Source organism: Myripristis murdjan, chromosome 16 (genome assembly GCF_902150065.1).
Source record: "Myripristis murdjan chromosome 16, fMyrMur1.1, whole genome shotgun sequence".
NCBI lineage: Eukaryota > Metazoa > Chordata > Actinopteri > Holocentriformes > Holocentridae > Myripristis > Myripristis murdjan.
The window spans coordinates 29,462,672-29,482,708 of record NC_043995.1 but is presented as its reverse complement, the minus strand read 5'-3'; the positions used below and the strand labels follow the sequence as shown (position 1 = coordinate 29,482,708).

The 20,037-nt window shown below is 42.1% G+C and overlaps 1 protein-coding gene across 4 annotated transcripts in view; it reads right to left on the bottom strand.

Annotated features, from left to right (window-relative positions):
• Positions 1-20,037, bottom strand: part of scap (SREBF chaperone) — a 45,704-nt gene that overhangs the window by 12,540 nt on the left and 13,127 nt on the right. For all 4 annotated transcript variants that reach the window (XM_030071849.1, XM_030071850.1, XM_030071848.1 and 1 more), the window contains exons 3-14: positions 19,164-19,284; positions 17,607-17,764; positions 15,701-15,921; positions 13,912-14,017; positions 11,674-11,846; positions 10,932-11,058; positions 7,762-7,874; positions 7,314-7,408; positions 5,918-6,016; positions 4,849-5,061; positions 3,790-4,175; positions 644-793 (exon numbers count right to left, since the gene is read on the bottom strand). In XM_030071849.1, coding sequence (XP_029927709.1) covers positions 644-793; positions 3,790-4,175; positions 4,849-5,061; positions 5,918-6,016; positions 7,314-7,408; positions 7,762-7,874; positions 10,932-11,058; positions 11,674-11,846; positions 13,912-14,017; positions 15,701-15,921; positions 17,607-17,764; positions 19,164-19,284 — 1,962 coding nt within the window. The remainder of the gene's footprint in view (positions 1-643; positions 794-3,789; positions 4,176-4,848; positions 5,062-5,917; positions 6,017-7,313; positions 7,409-7,761; positions 7,875-10,931; positions 11,059-11,673; positions 11,847-13,911; positions 14,018-15,700; positions 15,922-17,606; positions 17,765-19,163; positions 19,285-20,037) is intronic.

Below are 20,037 nucleotides of genomic sequence, written 5' to 3'. Positions count from 1 at the left end.
TTTTTCAGATTTCAAATGACTGTCGGGGAAGGTGTTTCCTCTAGGAAAGAAATTCCATCCCTCATTCTGGGATCTGGTTACAAGGACACAAAGTTGAGTAAATGGATAGACCTTGGATGCAGTTCACCTTGGACTCGACTGTACTTCACGGTCCTACTCTAACTGTACCTGAAGGACTTCAACAGGAGTTCAACGTCCACCAAACAACCAGTACAATGACAGGCTGTTTCCCTTTACGTGCTGTCACTCCTGCATGCACTAAGGTCTGTGCATGAGTTTAGTTTTTCATTAGGGCTGCATGACTAATGCAACCACAACCACAATAGCATCCCAGTTTCCTGCACTTTTCAACTGCAGATTTCGAAATCACATTTTATTGTAAAGGGAAGAGTGCTGCAGATTCCTCAACAAGAGCTTCTTGTCCTGTGCATATCATGTTATGTAGAGCGAGCTCTTTATAGATGTGATGCAGCTTGTATTACCACTGCAATTAGGCTCAATTGTAGTATTAACGTCAATAACATCAATATTAAGTAACTCTAGTTTGCATTTTACAGATATATTATGTAATTTTTCAGAGGCTTGTGGTCTTTATAAAATAAAGTGGGAAAACATATGAGTGTGTGTGTTTATCGGTACTGACTTGTAGAGGGTGAGGTCAGTCTGCAGGTCTGCGGAGACCTTGGGGATGGGTGGGGGAGGGTGTCTGGTGTCCTGAGGGTGGCGTGTCTCAATGGCTTCCTGTGGGCTCAGGTGGAGGGTGACAGGAATGACAGGCAGGATGCTGATGTACCTGAAACGAGACAGACAGCAACAGGAATGGTGTTACAAAACCAGATCTGTCTTTCCAAACAGATTTAAAACGGACCAACACTGTGTTTAACATACTGGAGTGCAGCCACCTGTAAAGGATTTGTGGCAAGTGAGTTGTAAAATTTTGAGATGTAAAATTTGGTTTCTGCCTCAACCTGCAAGGCATCAGGGAGACTCCCACTAACTCTGATCCAAAGTCAGAGTGCTATGTTTCACAAGCAGGATTTAGAAATCAGTTGACATGAACCTGTAAGCTGTTAGACACACAGCTCAACATGCAGACTGTTGTACTCCCTAATTATATAAACCAAACCCAAGTCACTAGCTCCAGCCATTTTGCTGTTTTTCACGTCTTTTCTCACTTTGCTGTCAGATTTCAGAATGTAGCTCTGCCCACTTCACCCTTTACTGTATAACACTGACCCTCTCCCCCTCCCTCTTGACCCCCCTCACCCCTTCAGCCTCATTCAAACCATCTCTGTAACTGCACATTAACTGCAGATGAACATATAAAAAATTTCAGATCCGTAAAGCGACTGAAAGATTTGTCACTTCTTTGACAACTGAAGTTTCCTTGAACATCAACAAATTGAGTAGTGAGTACAGTAAGTAAGTTAATGAAATTCCTGGTTGTTAACCTTGCAGCTGAAAGTCACCACATTTTCAAACTGTAGCTCAGAAACAAAATATTCCAAGTAATCCAACAAGAGTTTTTAACAATAAGAGTTGTCTAATCAAATTAAAATGAATGCCTTAAGAAAACAGAAATGAAACATTTGTCATGTTTAACAGGGACTGACGGGCTGTTGTGGAGCTTTCATAGCATTAAGCAGTGCTGTATCTAGCTGCTGTAGGCCAACAACCTGCTTTGACAGATGAGAAAATGTCAAAGTAACTTGTAAAGAAAAAGAAAGAAAACAGTCAAGACAACTTGAGTGAGCTCCACCATGTCACTCAAACTCCTGACCCGCACACTCAGTGGACCTTCTGTGTCAATTTTGTGGAGTTTGTGTGTTAATTTCCTAGGCACTGACCAAAAGGTGGTAAATTTTAGCTTTGGCTGATGAATTTGTCTACCAAGAAGAATTTGAAGACCATATTCCACCTCGAGTTGCCTCCATTTACATGCACGATATAACCCGGTTACTGGCTATATTCCAGCTGAGGCCTTATTCAGGTTAAGCTGTTTACACAAACCTTTGATACCCTGCGATTGAGTCACCCTGTTGCCATAAATAAACCTATTAACTCAGTATTCCTTTCCACCTGAGGTGACCCGTCCACAGGCAGAGCAGCCGGCCTGCTAAAAAAGCATTTGAGAGCGTGTCTGCCGGCTACCCACTTCCAGTTTGACTCAGGTTTCCACTAATATACGACAGATAATCTACCTACTGTTTGCCAACATTGCCAACATTTTTTTTTAAACCACGTTTTAGTATCCATAATTCTGAGTCTAACTTTGCACAGATGGAAAAAAACAAAAAAACAAAAAACAAAGTGAGATTAACAAGGTGTTTTCATGCCACAGAAACCTGTTTACCACCAGATTAATTACAGGCTTCAGACAACTGGAGCATGACCTTACCCAGGATAATCTATCACAGTCTAACGCGTGAAGTGTGAATATGTAAATGTAGCCTGAGAGAGTAGAAAGATTTTGCCCCTGTGGCTGGTGGACATCAAAATAAAGCCTCTTTTTCACGGTCAGGCAGAGCGATTGCATCACGCTGCACTGCACTGCTCTGGACTCTGAATGATTTCAGGCTCTTTTTCCATCTGTTGTTCTGCCCAAGTTAGAACCAGGAAGTACCTAAGAACAACTACGGTGACGACAGCGGTGATGCAACTGGTCCGACATGGAATCCTGTTCATGTGATGCAGCCGCTGTTCGGGTTTCATTCTGCTGGCTGATGAAATGGAAGATCTGGAGCTGTGTGTAGCATTATCAGGTTTATTTACGAACCCTTACCTTCAGCTGCACTTACAGAGAATGTGAGCAACTCTGAGCAAAGGGTGAGCAAACACATTAGTGAGGAGGAGTGGCTGAAACCAATGGACTCACAAAAGTGACGCAAAGGTGAAACCAATCAGTGAGCACATTAGAGCTGCAACTAGTGATTTTTGTCATTACTGATTAATCTGTTGATTATTTTCTCAATTAATTGATTAGTTGTTAGGTCCATAAAGTGTCAGACAATGGTGAAAAATGTTGATCAGTTTCCCACTGCCCAAGGTCAATGTCTTGTTTGTCCCAACCAACAGTCTGCAACCCAAACATATCTAGTTCACTGCAAAAAGTCAAAATCTTACCAAGAGTATTTGTCTTATTTCAAGTAAAAATGTCTTATTTCTAGTCAAAATATCTCATCTCAAGCAAATTTTTACTTGTGACACAAGTGAACAAATAAAAATTTGCTTGTTCCATTGGCAGAATTTGTTTCTTGTTTCAAGCTAATTTTAACTTGTTTCAAGTAAATTTTCACTTGAAACAGGTGAAAATTGTCTAAAGACAAGTAATTTCTGAGATGTTCATGTTATGTCATTTAAGTGTAATGAGACATTTTGACTTGAAATAAGACAAATAATCTTGGTAAGATTTGACTTTTTGCAGTGTTTCTCATAGTTAATCATAAAATATTCACACTTGAGAGGCTGCAATCAAGAGAATTTGGAAATTTTCTTCTTAAAAATGACTCAAAACAATTAATCGATTATCAAAATAGTTGGTGATTAATTTAGTAGTTGGCAACTGATTGATTACTTGCCTAACTGTTGCAGCTCTACGTCATTAAGACATCCCACTAGAGTGACTGCCACTGCACGGAGCATGGTTAGCTAACCGCGTCCAACACAGTGTGTAACCGCTCCATGCCAAACCGTGCCGAGCTGGAATCGCCACTGGAACGGTTACTTTCCCGTTTGGCCTCACCTCCCGTTTGGAAAAGAGGCTTAAGTTCCCTGCCTGGCACCACCCACCTCTTTGCTAACGTGATGTTGTAGTAGCTGAAGAGCGACGGCCAGTGCCTGAAGGACAGCCTCCTCCAGCCCTCCTCGTCCTCCGCCCCCCAGGTGATCTGGGGCACGGCGGGCGGGACCTGAGGACGGGGCCCCGCCCCGGCCGAGCCGTGATGGCCCTGCGATTGGTTCTCGGGCAGGGGGGTGGGCTCGGGGGCAGGGAGGACGCTGAGGGTGCTGGTGGGGTCTCCCGCGTGGAAAACAGGGGCCACTCCGAGGTGAGGGGGCAGGCCACCGCCGCCAGAATCTCCCAGCGGGCTTTGCTCAGACACCTGTGCGGCCAGGTAGGTACGGAGGCCGGCCGGGTCGGTGTAGACCAGGATGCCGATCCAAATCACCGTGCCAACCTGAAAATAAAAAAATGTAATTTCAAAGTACAAACGTTGGGTGAGATTTAAAAACTTCCATCTCCAGCTATTTCTTCCATTTATCTTTGATTTCTTTATATATCTTTATACTGATATCTTGTTATTTGTTTTTACTTGTTATTTGTTTTGTTTTCTGTGTGGTCTTTGTCTTGTCACAGTCTTGACTTTTATTTCAACTTTTTTTACTTAGAGCGGATTTGCAGCACATCTATGCTGCGTTTTTGGAACCACTCTGCTTCCATTCATACAGTCAAACACACACACACACACACACACACACACACACACACACACACACACACACCCAGAGATGATCCAGCACAGTCAGTCTTCTACTGGAAGCCACTGAGCAAATTCAGTGCAGCAATTTAAGGTTAAGTGCACTGCACAAAGGCACATTGACGGCAGTGTTGACATGAGAGGAAATGAGAGGAAAGCAGGTCTTGTTCAGCTCCCACACAGTTTCCCAAACTGTTCATTCATTTTCCCACAAATATGGGTGTATCTCTCTTTTTACAATATGTAATCCATTTATATTCGAGGTACACTATATAAAGTATTTATGTTGGCAACTTTGGTATAGTTAAAACAGAAACACAGTGAATACTTTAAATTACACAAAAGTTGCACTGAGTCACTCTTTCCTCCTCACCATGATGATGCGCTGAGCCAGGCGAGTGCGGGCTAGAAAGTAGACCACCCGCAGCCTTTTAGGGAGCCTCAGATTCCTGAAAGCCGGGGTCTGCAGGGTGATGGTGTGGGGGGAGGGCCGCGGAGGTGGGGGGGCCTCACGGGGACGCAGGGGGCCTGGCTTAGGGGGAGGCAGACCTGCTTCAGCCGGCAGACGCCGGTTCAGGTCAGCCAGCTGGGTCGCAGGGAGAGAGGAACATTTCAATGTTTCTGTTTAGGCTGAGGAGTGTACAGCGTGTGATTCCCTCCAAACACAACAGCAGCTCATGTGAGAGAACAGTTCCTCCTCTCTGCATGTAAACATACACAAAATAAAGTGGCATAGTGCCTAGTTGGAACAAAAAGCTGTAAGCTTTTGTGCTTTGATGGCAAATAGTTGAAAAACTAGTTTAACTAAAGTATAAACACTTGAATATTCAAGCTGTCAATGTCTGACAACTGACACATGAACCATGTAAAAAAGGACTGAAAAAGGCTCAAGCTCCTGACCTTTTGGCATGCCTCTGAGTGAGGAAATCTCTTCACATGAATTCTAGGCTGCTACATTTGGATGTGCAGTACATGTAAATTTTAACAAGCATGAACAATAATGAACGAGCTTTGCAATTTAAAACAAAGAATAATAGAGCATGGATCTGAGCAAATTATGCCACGTCTTGCCTGAATGCTTATCACATGGATGACACTGTTCATTTAAATAAATGCACATGCTTTTCATGTGAAAGCTTAAGTATTCTTCCACTGGAGATTTTGAGTATGTAAATATGTAGGTTTTCCAACCAGCTTATTGTGTATAAGGCTAATGCCCTCTTAGCAAGGCAGTGAGCTAAACACCTCTGAAAGCTCTCAGTATGTATGTGACAGGGGACGGGACCCACAACAGAGGGTTAATACATGTTAGAAAAGACTAATCTGGGAACCTATGCGGTGAGAATATGAGGCCGTGTGACCTTCACCTCACCTCATGTGTGACCTACATCTGTTCATGAGAGAGGGAGAGATTACGTGTGCATGTTTGTGTGATCCCTCACCTCCATGCGGCGGATGTCTATCGATAGTACTGTGGTGAAGAAAAACATCTGCAGGAAGAAGTCAGACACCAGCCCCACCACAGCGAACAGACAGAACTCCTGCAACAGAGACAAGCCAGAACAGATATCTGATCAGTCTACAGCGACGAGGCCTGCGACTTGGGCAGGTTAAAAGTCTTCCTCTCATCGCCTCTGAGCCCTCTTTCCACAGAACATTAGAGCGACTTCTTAGTGACTCCGAGCCAGGCTTGATTTCTGTGTGAGGATGTCAAGCTGTGGAAACGTGAGGTTAAACTAAGCCAGCTTTGACCCAGCTCACAACTTGAATGCAACACAGGGGTGAAGCCAGACCCAACTTAGTATTCATTTTCTGTGTAAAGTCATAGAAATGCAGGTGCAAATAACCACAGTGACCATCCCATACCACAAGAAGCACAGCATCACCTGTGCATTAGGAAAAAGGGCTGCCAGCAGGAAACTCAAGTGGTCAAGTGTCATCAAACCGAAGTCAGGAGGGGGGAAATTAAAGCTAGCTCAATGGAAACTTGGAGTACAAGCAGGTAAAACTATAGAACAGTATTTAGGTTAGTATACTTGGACCTGAGTATCCTGAATCTACCATATGTGTAAGTGGCCTAATTTTGACATAAATCATCGAGGAGATAAAGCTTATTGCTGGAATAAAGAAGCCTGTGGAAACTGATCATGAATAATTCTGTCCCAGCTGTGCAACAACAGTTTTAGCCTTGTCAGCTGAGTACAGACAGACAGACAGACAGACAGACAGGCTTTATTTTTCCAGTCAGGTGCATTGCTGCACACATCACACTGCCCCGAGTCACATTCATACAGTCACACGCACAATCAATAATAACCTTAGACCTCTGAGAATGATGTGGATGAAGATTCAAGGGGATACATTGACATTTCCAGTCTTAGTTTGTTTTTATTCCTCAGTGGGGGTTAATCACACTGTGGTGGGGAAAAGTAGCATTGCCATAAAACCACTACAAGTCCAACTTCTTGTTTTGGGGCTTAACTGAAAAGCCATTGCAGACTTATGTGATGTAAAAAAAAAAAAATTAAAAAATTGTAAATATACGGTAGAATCTTTTTTCCCCCATTCCCATATTTTCTGTTCTGCACATCTTTCTATGAACATGTACGCCCATGTTCATTTCTACTGTTGTTTTTTTGTGCCCCCTTTATATAGGCTGCAAATTCATATTTTCATTTATATATTTTGTTGTGTTTTTTCTGTTGATTCTGAGATCATTCAAATAAAGCTTGATGACAATTCAAGCTTCATCAAATCTAAAAAAAAAAAAAAAAAAAAAAAAAAAAAAAGAGCTACATTTGATGTTCAGTGTTGCATCCAATAAAACACAGCATTTACCTGGATGGCGGGCACAAGAGTGAAGTATCCAATGAGGATGATGCACAGTTCAGTGGCCATGTTCTTCATGATAGACCAGCTCTCATTACTCAGGCCTGGAGAAAAAAAAAAAAAAATAATAAAAAAAGAGGACCAATGAGACAACAAAAACCTCGGTCTCAGCTTAAACTTGCTCACACTCACACACACACACACACACACACTGCAGGGAAATTAACTTAATTAACCAACAGCCATGGTACCAGCCATTTCCATGATTTTGCTAGCCAAATCAATGTTTAAAATACAGATGGTTATCTGAATAGTAGGAGGCTACTGCCAATTTGGATATCAGATTGGCAAAATGTACCAACAACAGTATTAGTAAACCATCTGGTGTCTGGTGTTAATGTCCAACTCGGATACACTCAGACAGGCATGCAAACACACACATACACACACTCGTTACCCTGGGCGATGCGCAGTTTGACCTCGAGGTCGACCGGAGTGGACACCACTGATTTGGTGAGGACCAGGACGTTCTCCAGGCCAATCACCACCACCAGATAGGGGAAAATCTCACTGCAAAGAGGGAGGAACAGTAATTACAAGAGTGAAATGGAAAAATGCAACCAGAGGAGTGTTTTTCTATGTGCATGTTCCTGGGTTAATTTCTGCCTGTGCTTACCAGTGACAACCCTTGACGATTTCTTTTTACGTCACAGGTTTTTAGCTGATGAACACCAGAGTGACTCACACCGAACACGGCGGCGGAATGAGCCTCAATTCCTGCATCATCAACATCACAAATTGGACCGCAAAGCCGATTACCACAAATATTCCTGTTCTCCAAGGATGGTCATGACGAATAATTTCTTGCTGAATTCTGCTAACAAGACATCTAAACACTTTGCAAATGACTACGTGCACCAATTACGCTCAGTTCATGCTTCACAGCCCTCTAGAGCCGCTTCAGCAAGTCTTGGTAATTCATGCTTTGCGAAGACTGCAAGTCTCCAAACACCCACCAGACCTTTTGGTAGAGCCGCAGGCCAAAACCAATACCCAACGCCTTCAAAGAGGAAGATAAATAAGCAGAGTGGGAATATCTGGTTCCTGTTCATTTCTCCTCCACAAAGCACTGATGGAGTGATAAGCTGCTCAACGAAGTGGAAAGAACAAGGATTCTTCATGGAGGAATCACTTTTTTTACTCACGTCTTCTGAAAGGTTCTCAGGACCTGCTTGAGGAGATTTTGCTAATACTTTTCTGTTCCTTCCTCCATATCATTCCCACCTCACTTTTTCTGAATCCTCTCCCCTTTGTGAATGATAACAGGAGCAAGACTTTAAAACCAGTCTTAAAACCCATTTTTACTCATTGGCTTTTAACCCAGCATGAGACGTCACTCTGTTTTATTTGTTCTATTGTTTATATTCCTTTTTACTGTTTTATTGCTTTTACTGTTTTGTTGTTTTATGATCATTTATGCACATTGATTTTAAATTCCAGCATCAGACCTTGCTCTGTTTTAATTTGTTTGATTGTTTTTATTCTTTCTATTGTTTTATTGCGCTGTTTTAATTTGTTTGATTGTTTTTAATTCTTTCTACTTTTCTTTCTGTTTTGCTGTTTTATTTTCATTTTTGTACAGCACTTTGTTTCAGCTGTGGTTGTTTTTAAAATGCTATATAAATAAAGTTGAGTTGAGTTGAGTTGAGGAGGTGTATGTACAACGATTGCAGCCTCCGTCTGTGTTCTTTCAAATTTCAGCTTCACGTGCAACTGGCAAGAAGGGTGTTGATTTAAAACATTCTCATAATCTGATTAAAAAAGACAAAATTACACCTACGATCCAAAAAAAATGACTTTTTTACTGGCCAAAGAGGATGATAAAAAAAAAAAGGCAAAATCACCATCATGCCAGCCATACGCCAAACTGGCCAAGACTTGGCTGGTGTTTGGTGGTACTTTCCTACTTTGATGAAGTGTACACAAAGATTACTTGAGAGCATAGATAAGCCCGTAGAATTTAAGTGTATTACTGGGTCAGGGTCACATAAGAGACCATAAACAGACCCACATGTTACATCAGGCAACACTGCACACACACACACACACACACACACACACACACACACACACACACACACACACCAACTATCACAACCTCTTATCTCACCAGCTCTTTTCTGTGGATTGAGCCATGAGTAAGCGGCATGTGCAGCGTTTATGTGTGTGTGTGTGGTAATGCACTGCACATTCATGACCTTGGAGTGTGTGCGTGTGTGTGTGTGTGTGTGTGTATACGAACACACACATATAAACAAGGCCACGGTGGAGTTATGCGCGGATCTCAGTCAGTGGCTGAATGACGGTGTGCTGTTGTCACGCCATGATGTCGACTTCCTGATAAACCTGAGACGATTGGCCGTGCACAGAGTGTCAACACAGATGTGTCTCCGCCCCCCTGGTAAAGCCCCGCCCCTTGTTTCCTGACACTGTTACACGCTGTAAACATTAACACGAATCCATTTAACATCGATGCAGAGGAAGTGGCAAGTCACTGAGGTAGTGTGTGTGTGTGGGGGGGGGGGGGTTCTGAATGTCTGTGGCTTTTCTTTGAAATAGATAAGAGGTAACGATAAGAGGTCATGATGTAACTTTGACGTACACCTCTCTAAATTCCAGAGGAAGGCAGTGACTGGGAGGTGCAAACCACTGCCAGCCATGAGCAATTTTCCAACTAGAGATCGTTATTCTCCCTTAATAACGACGTTAAACTGATTTCTCGACGCTGTAAACACACCCTTTGGATTCTAAGCCAAGCCTCTATCTCCAGTCACTTCATTAACATGGCCTAAGAATGTATGCATGTACGATATGAGAGACTGGCAAGATTGAAATACACTACTCACAAAAAGTTAGGGATATTTGGCTTTCGGGTGAAATTTCAGGATGAACCTAAAATGCATTATAACCTTTACAGGTGAACTTAATGTGACCTTCTGTAAACTTTTGAATGCACATGTCCAACTGTTCAATCTTTCAGTACTTTTTGCACAAGTTGCTGTTCTCTAACAAGGAGTTTAACGGCAAAATTCACATCAGGTGTTTGATGCTCCAGCTCATCGAGGTCGTATCATTAGGGAACGGCTGCTGGAGACTGGGGTACCTCAGATGGAGTGGCCTGCACTTTCTCCAGACCTGAATCCCATAGAAAACCTATGGGATCAGCTGAGTCGCCGTGTAGAGGCTCGGAGCTCTGTACCCCAGAACCTCAATGTCCTGAGGGCCGCCCTTCAAGAAGAGTGGGATGCCATGCCTCAGCAGACAATAAGTCGACTTGTGAACAGCATGAGACGTCGCTGTCAAGCTGTAATTGATGCTCAAGGGCACATGACAGGTTATTGACACTGACATTTTTTGTTGTGGTATATCCACCACTGTTGTTGGCTTTTGTTTCAAGAAATTGTTTGAGATGAGGAAATCACCAGTGTATGCTTCTACTTAAATGCCCTACTTTCATGATATAATATCACTGTAGCGTGAACATTTTACATTTTCCATAAATTTCACCCAAAAGCCAAATATCCCTAACTTTTTGTGAGTAGTGTATATGGAAAAATGTGTCCGTACCCTCCGTTGAGCGTGGGAGTGAGTCCGAACAGCGTGCACAGCCCCACGGACATGAGCAGAGAGCTGAGCACCGTCACCACCGCAGCCAGAGCCAAACCCCACTTCGACTTCACCATGTCGATCTTACCTGAGGGAGGAAAGGAAGTTTTACTCAGAGCAAGGCAGGACGGAAACTATTTGAAACTGTCACTAACACACATGCCAAGCTAGTCTACATAAGGTAAATATCCTTTTAAGAAGATGCCAAATGCATATCAACTCCTCAGTTTGAGTATGAAAATGCATGGTGCACTGTAATAAGTATGGGAAGGTATATGTGTGCATATATGTGTGTGTGTGTGTGTGTTCAGGACTAATGTTTGTATTGGCAAGCCGCTGGTCTTAGCCGGGTGCATTCTTACAGTGGGTACAATGTTCCCGTGTGAGGATTATCCCTGCACCAGACAGAAACAGCCTTGGCACACAAACACACGCAACACACACAGTGTATGCTTGAGCCTACCTCGTTGGCACACTTTAGAGATTAAGCAGTGCAAAGAAAGAAAGACTAAACGGCTCAGCAAAAGAAAAGAAAGGAAGAAAGGAAAATATACAGTATGAGCTCGGCATGAGAAGTTGTGCCTTGTCCTTTTGCTGCTTCTCTTTGCGGCACTGACATCACAAATGTAATTTTCCCTCCTACAGTTTGATGTCAGAGGTGTGAAACAGACAAACTGACAGACACACAGGGAGACGGACTGACGTGTGGAGAAGTAGATGTAGGCAAACAGGATGATGTATGTGGTGACGAGGGGGATGAGCTCAGCGATGCCGATCTCCTCCTTGAAGTGGACGTGCACCATGTGGTCGTCCCGCAGGCTGCAGTTGGCCGACGGGTGGAGCTGCTTCAGACGGGACCGCAGGCTGCCCAGGAACCTGGACACACAAACACACACAAACACACACAACAGATACGTTAAAGGTGCTTTATGTTGCATTTACTCTAACTGTAAATGAGACCAAGGTGAAGACGACTGGGCAGTAGTGCTGGGCGGTATACCGGTTCATACCGAATACCGGTGTTATTTTTTTTATGATATGAATTTTTCAGATACCCCAATACCGGTGTGTGTGTGTGTGTGTGTGTGTGTGTGTGTGTGTGTGTGTAGCGCACATAACGCTGGGAACAGCAAGCGGAACGTAGCGCCGTGGGACATCGTTGGAGGGGGGACTGTTTTTGCAGTTGCACTCACTGAGCAGTGGGGACTCAGAAAATGAAGCTGAAGAACTTTTCCCAAAAAGAGGAGCTGTGTCGGCTGTTTGGAAGTTCTTCGGCTTCAAAAAAATCCGTCTGGCAAAGGCAGAGAAACTTTCCAGGCTACAGCAGCACACTGACATAGATTGTGTAACAAAGGGAAGAGTTGCCACTCCGCTCTATTTTCACTGGCTAACAGCAGCACACTGGCTTAGCTTGTCTATTCAGAGAAGAGGTATCACTTCGGCTTATTTTTCAATCTATGTTATCGCATGCATACTACTGCTCATTCATTGGTAGCTGAATTGTTAGGTCTATTTGATAAGTAATTCACATTTTTAAAATAATAATAATATAATTTAACATCAGTCTGCATATTAATGAAAGTGGCCTTAAATTTGCATAATAAAAAGGTTGTGTATTTTGACTGCAACTGTCATGCATTCTGATTCCTTCACTTCATTAGAATCATGAGTGCCACCTCTTTGCATCATTTTGTGTTGCCATGTAAACCTGTATTAATACTAGGGTGGACAACTTAATTAATGTCCAGACAACTAGACATTAATGTCCAGTATTCATTCCTCATGACAGTAAAATAGGTCATTCTAAGTTAATTTACTGCAGTAATTCTTCTCTAAATAATTAGAAAATGTGGTTAACACCCAGTCCTGCATGAAAAAAGAAAATACCGTCATATACCGTGAAACCGTTATCATTTTGAAAAATACCGTAATATGCATTTTTGGTCATACCGCCCAGCACCAACTGGCAGCCTGTAAAACTTCTTGCATTGTTAGTGCTAATATGAGAAAAAAATTGAGAGCACATTTCCATTAGCAAAATCACTCTGTCACAAAGATGTTGCAACTTGCTCTGTTCATGATCTCCTCCTATTTTACACCATAAAGCAATCCAACAGATTTGCTATGAAATCAGACCTGTTGGCTCACAATGTAAAATGCACTGTAAAGTTATTTTTATTTATGGTTATTATGACAATGCCTCAAAATCAATATGGCAGTGCTACATGAGGCACCTTGAAGTGAGAACACAGGTCTTATTCTCTGAAATGAATGCACTGTACATCCCAACCAATATTAAGAGAACAATGTGGGATGTAGTAAGAAAATTAAATGATCCAATTATCCTGCATGTGACATGGAGGTTCCTGGAATGATGCCACGCTTGTCAGCACTGTTTCAGAAAGTATTTAATGCCGACCAAACACGAGTTCCAGCGGACTGTCCCCCATGACAGCTCTGTTTGCACAGTGATAAAAGATGGAAGCAAACTGAAAATAACAGGAGAAGGATCATTTCAAAAAACAAGTTAGCAAATTTGTGCAAGAGATTTTTTTAAAAAAAGGTTTAATAGGGGCTATGTTTTAAAGATGAGTAAAAAGAGTTTGCCTTTCTAATGTGCTTAATTAAAAGTGTATCCCAAAACTAACCAGCTTTTTTGGCAGACATTTTCCTGATGTTTGTTATTTGTCAAGCCAGCTGATACTGAAGAAAGCTTTACTGTCCAAAGCCAAATTTTACCAGTGCTTGATTTGTAGATGGTGGTAATTTCTTACACTAACAGTCCCAAATTGGACTGTTTAAGAAAATCTAATCACATATGTGCAATTAAAGCATTTTTGTGTAGCTGAAAACTTGCAGCACCGTTTTGTAAGCAAGTCACCCACAATGTGATTTCTTTCTTCTTTTTTTTTTTTTCTATCACCGTGTGCATTCAGCTCACCTTGTGTCGTAGCTGACCAGCACTACAGTGATGGTGTATGTCACCACCCTCTTCCTGTTGTAGTGACTGACGCCCGTATGCTTGCCAGGGACGCCAAACAGCAGGTCTGAAACACACATACACACAAATATTAAAAATAAATCAAGCTGATAAAGGTCAGCTGATGCGGACCACTCTCATCTAATTTACTAAATTGTTGGTGTGTGCCTTTTGTTGCGACATTGTTGATACACAAATCATGACACCGTGCCTTTCATCTTGCAGTAAATTTTGAAAGGCTGCCATCAGGAACAGATACAGGGAATCAAATTTTAAAAAAAAAACTTCACTTTTAAATCTCTGCAGCGTTCAACACAGGAGCGACAAACAACAACAAAACATCTTTTCAAATGTTCCCACACTTGGGCTGATTGGCCTTACATCAGCTCAGTACCACCTAGAGTATCTGCCCTTTTTTCCACTGTGTTTTTGGCAGCAGAGCTTTTCCCTGACTCCAACTCTACAATCGGCTTTCCACCTCCAAATCACCTTGGCTGTAAAGGGAGGGAGCACGCTGAGCTGGCTTTGGACAGCCGGGGAGGGCAGTTTGGTTCACTGTGCCACTGGGTAAAGTTTTCACACAATCCAAAAAGTTCTCAAGGAATGAAACTTCTTGTTCTTTGTGGAAATGAAAGCTTCTTAGTTTTCTGATACCACTAATCCCCCTCGTCCCTTCCCTCCTTCCAATTTCTCCTCTCTAATGATGGCAGACTCCTGTCTTAATGAGGCAGGTGGAGATTCTAGCCGCAGCAAATTACACAGGGAGTCAAAGACCAAGGGAAAGAAACACAAAACTTTGTAAATTATTGGCTTGGATTCATATGGGACATTTGTTATCCGTCAGACTCAAGGACGTGTGCTAGGAAATCAAGGGCGAAGGCTGTGTTGTTGTGTGAGAGTCTCAAAACTTTTTGAAGCAGCCAGTACAAACTTCACTGGCTGACCATGTCCATTAGCTGATTATGTTTACCTGCATGCCATCAATAAAAATCCAATAAACAACAACTTTTCTAACTCTAGACTAAGAAAATGTACATCAACTTTGCAGAATGATCCTGTCCCGTTATTTTTTGGGAACATAAATAAAACCCAGGTCAAATAATCAAAAGCATGTTTAACTAACATGATTAACTGTCATGTTAGTGATGTGCACCGCGTTTAGTCACAAAGCGCATTGTGATGCTGACTGATTTTTCTGACAGATTCTGTCTGATAGAAAAATGAACAGCTTTTTTATGTGTCCATGCGCTGACTATTCATCTTCTCCATTAAGGCTAGAAGGGGGGTCACTTCATTAAAAAAAAAACAACAATATAGCTCTGATGGTGTTATTGTAATAATGTTGGTGTTTTGACACGGATTTCAACAAATCTGACAGCTCACATGTCAAATGTGTTAAATTATTGTCCAGACTCGTGAATATGTATGATTTATTATGACATATAAATGCAAGAAAATGTAGAGAGAAGAGTTTTTTTTGCCAATTTCTTTTATTACAATGTTTAATTTGCGAAGCGTTTTGAAATTACTGACGGAGGATATATTATTATGTTTGACGATGGTGGAGCAGATTTTGTAAGAATCCACCTCTCTGATAAAGTAAGTGTAGAATCTTAGGATTCAGAAAATGGAGTAGTTAATATTTTGAATTTTGACTTTTTGTGATTATTTGTGCAGCCTTCCAGGTCTCATGCCTCCCTGTACTCCCTCCATCTTTCTACCTCTGTGCGTAAAACGCTGCCTTGCCTACCTCGCAGCGTGGCAGAGGTGTGCAGGCCTTTGGGTTCATGTTTCTGGATGGTCTTGAGGGGGTCGGGATCCGAATCGAAGAGCTCCCGCTGGTTCTGCCAGTAGTTGCCCGGTGAGACGAGCAGGCAGCCATGCTCGGGCAGCACAGACTGCATCCGCCGTAACCCTGGCAACAGGTCTGTTACCTGGAGACACAGCGCCTCCAGACTCCGAACGCCAGTGCTGGAAATAAGACACGAGGAGATCAGAAGGACAGAAGAGGAGCGGAGAGGTGTGGAAACAGGGAGAAGAAAGAAATGATTGTGAAGGAGGAGCAGAAAGGAGACAAGATGAAAAGAGGAAGAAAAAAGAAAGGGACATAAAAGATGAGGGGAAAAAAAAGGGGGAAGGTGTAAGAGAGAGAGGTGAGGACAGTGGTGAAGAGATGAGAGAAAAGAAGAGAAGAGGAGCAGGGGAAGAAGAAGTGAGCAGAGGTGAGAAAAAAAGTAAGGGTGGAGAGAGGAAGGAAAGGACAGACGATGGAAAAAAAAGGGTTACTGGTGTAAGGCTGCAAGCAGGCTTAAGTGTTTGTACTTGATATCGGCAAACCTCACAACCAGCAGTTGAGTGTATTTGTAAAGGAAAATATGTTTTATCTATCAGCAAATACAGACATACAACACCTCAGGACTTTAATCTGTGTGAGTTTCTACATGTTTTGGACAGAAATAATAAGAACTATTTCTGAAATTATCCATAAGGAAGTTCATTTTTGACTATGGTCTGTATTTTTGGCTTCATTTAGAGATGCAGTAAGATTCATAAAGAAGTCACAGGTCCAAACTTGCAAAACCTGTAACCCTTTTTCCTTACATGCAAAGCACATCACTGCGATGGTTTGGAAAAATGTCATTTGCCTGTCTTTGAACTGTTTGCTAAATGTCCTCATGTTTGACAACTGAGAGGTTTATGTACATTATCAAACATCAGAGGTTTACTTACATGATCAAGTCATATTTTCCATAAGAAATGGAAGTTATATCATCCAGATCCATTTTCTCATATTACCATTTACTATATTGTTGCAGTATGCTGTTGCTTATAATACTTCATTTTCATTAACGTGAAATATATACAATATTTCACATTAACTGGGCTAAACTGAACTTTGGCCTCCAATTAGGAAGGAGTAGAGGGGCACTATGCATGAACTGGCCTTTAAAGCCGCGTTCACCATGTTGCCACACCAGTCGACATAGCAGGACATCAGTCAACCACAGCAGCTGAGTGCTTTCTTGTTACCATGATGACTTTGGGAAAACAAGACGATTGACCTTAAATGACTGTTCGATATTTCGTTCATTTCAAAATAGCTTGAACTTTGCATAACTTATTACATGTAAATGAACGGGAAGCCAAGCCGGGAACTGGAGCCAACCAAACCCAAAGTTTGGCAGCGCATGCTCGTCTCACGGACCTCAAAATGGAAAAGGGATAGCTCACACTTATTTTCTACTTAATCTTTACTGGAAAAGGAAGAGAAAAGCAGGTGCAACAACAAATCCTCATGTTCAGCTGAAGCGTTTGAATCTCCAAAATGTCAACTTCTCACAAACTAAGAATAACAACCTTGTTTTAAGTTAGACCACCAGGCCGTCTGAGTTTAGCCACTGGTGTTTCATACACTCCAGATGTTGCAGCACTTTCTCCACTCACCAGACCTGATGCATTTACAACATGAATATCACCAAAATTTTGTTATAAAGTTGATCTTATCTTCACTGACACCATTAAAGGCAGCTGTGAATAAGTTGTGAAAATGCCACTTCAACCAAAGTTGTGTATGCAGCACTTTGTCCACAAGTTTTACCATTGCTCTCATTGCCCTGTCTGCACTGTTTTAAGTGTGTGTGTGTGTGTGTGTGTACCTGTCAGAGTGAACATGGTTGCGGATCTCTTCCAGCAGGCTGAAGACTCGGCCCAGTGGCGACCGAAACACGTCGACCGGCACCAGGCTGCTGTCCCACGGAGACACTGCCGCCTTCACCAACACCTGCTGGATGTAGGCCACTGGAGGACCCCGGTACTAAAACAAACACACACACACACACACACACAGTTATACATACACATGTGACACAAGCCCTGTTCACACTTGTTTTAACATCCTGTTCAGTTAAGCCGATCACAAATGGACAGCAGAGAGATCATCGTTCACACTCGGCGTTATCGTGTGTCTCAAATGCATCTCCAGTGACTTGAGATCAGATTTCTGATAGACCTCTGGCAGACCTTGCTTTTCTTACTTTGATTTCTCTGTATCTTACTCCATCCCCCTCTACTCCCTTCTTCCTCCTTGCCGAACTATAATCCATGCTGTCACTATCTTCCAAGCATTCCCCACTCATACTATTCCCTCGCTGGCCCATCAGTGAAGCAGCTCTGCCCAAGACACCGACATCTCACTGCAAAAACAAACTGCATTCAAATTTGAATTTCACATTAAGAGTCCACTCTACCATACTTTCCTTCCCATGGCGCTGCATCCCATTCACTCTTGTTTTTGGAGCTGTTAATTTGCGATCAGACCACCCAAGTGTCAATCAACACATACATTAACAAAGAGGGATGATAAAAATGTGTCAGGAGGACAAATCAGTTCTATAGCTCGTCTGCAGTATAAATGTCCTCACATTTGTCCTCACATACACCCTATCAGCAGTCACTTCAAGGCAGCTGAACAGCAGCCAGCGACCAGCCAGCCTGGGCTGGTGCATTTGGCTACTATGGTTGGTGTGTTTGTCTCCCCTGCCAGCCACTTTGGCAGGTAACCAGCCACTGTTTGGAGGTTGTTTAATATTCCAAAAATCAGGTCAAACAGCGAAAGTGGCCGGTGAGTGCTGTAAAGTTTCCCGCCCTGCTTCGGACTATTGTTATCTTACATTACAAACCCAACCCGACTGATGTGAGATTAGAATGAAATACCTCCAGGATGACGCTTCTTAAACAGCAGCGAGCTGACAAAGAAAAGGAGCCATCGCCTCGCCTCAGCCTCCTGCTTTCATTATTTATAAGCCTCCATTCTTGCTGTGAACCTTGTGTGTGTGTGTGTGTGTGTGTGTGTGTTCACAGACTTCTTCCTTTGTGAGAACCAGTTTGAGGTTTAGACATTTCTGTCGAAGCGAGGACATTTTACTATCTTCATGTTAGTGTGGGGCTTTTGTGCTCGATATATCTGTTTGAAACCCTTTGATTACATTTGTGTGACCCGCTTTGTTGTTTGTTTTCTTCTCTTATTCATTTAAAGTATTGTTCTTATATCATTATTATCATTATTTTTAAGACTTTGGGTTTGGGGTGAAGATTAGATTTGCATGTATGCTTGAATGTATGAATTTAGAATAAGGATAAAATGGACATAAGAACTATGGTGTGTGTGTGTGTGTGTGTGTGTGTGTGTGTGTGTGTGTGTAACCTGCTCCTACCCAGTCGGGCCGTTCTCCGAGGTCTCCCTGGGGCTCATGGGAAGGGACAGTGTAGTCTCGAACTCCTGTGGTGAACTCCACAGGACCCGTTCCAGGCAAAGGCAGCCTCAATAATGGATAACTGGAAGGAGGAAAAAAAACAGGGTGAGGGCACAAAGAGGAGGGATGAGGCACATGCGTGTAGGAGAGATTAAAATGCTGAAGGAGTGCAGACGTGATTCATTTTAGCATGCCTTAAGGGTGCTGTGCTCTAGTTTACTTGAATTCAGACAAAACTAAGCTAAAATTTGACAGTAATCTTATCATTTGTGTTTGGGTCTTACTTAAAATTTAAAATTCTTTCATGTTTTATGTTGTAAAGTAGATCCGTGTTTTCTTTTTTTCTCTAAACTTTTCCTGCATTTTTTTCTTTGATTATTACCCCATGACTGTAAAAATGTTCCAAATGTTTGAGGAAACTCAAACAGGAAGATGAGGCCTCGCCTGGACCCACTAAACCTTTACCCAGGTTAGGCTGCTATGTAGTGGTGAAAAAATTACTCAATTAATTGGTTGGTCCATCAACAGAAAAAATAATATAATATGATTTTGATAACTGAGTAATCCTTTTACCAAGTAAAAATACCAAACATTTGCTGATTACAGCTACAAGTGATAAAATTTGCTTGTTTTTTTTTTTTTTTTTTCGGTTTCATATCATAAAATTACTTGGGTCTTTTTTGGCTGTGATGGGAATTTAGCATTTTTTTTTTTTTTTTTTTGGAACATTTGATAGATGAAATGAATAACTAATTAATAGACAAAGTAATCAATAGATTATAGTTGCTATAAAAAGAGGAAGACAACTTTTATTTTCACATAAAAGCTGACACAT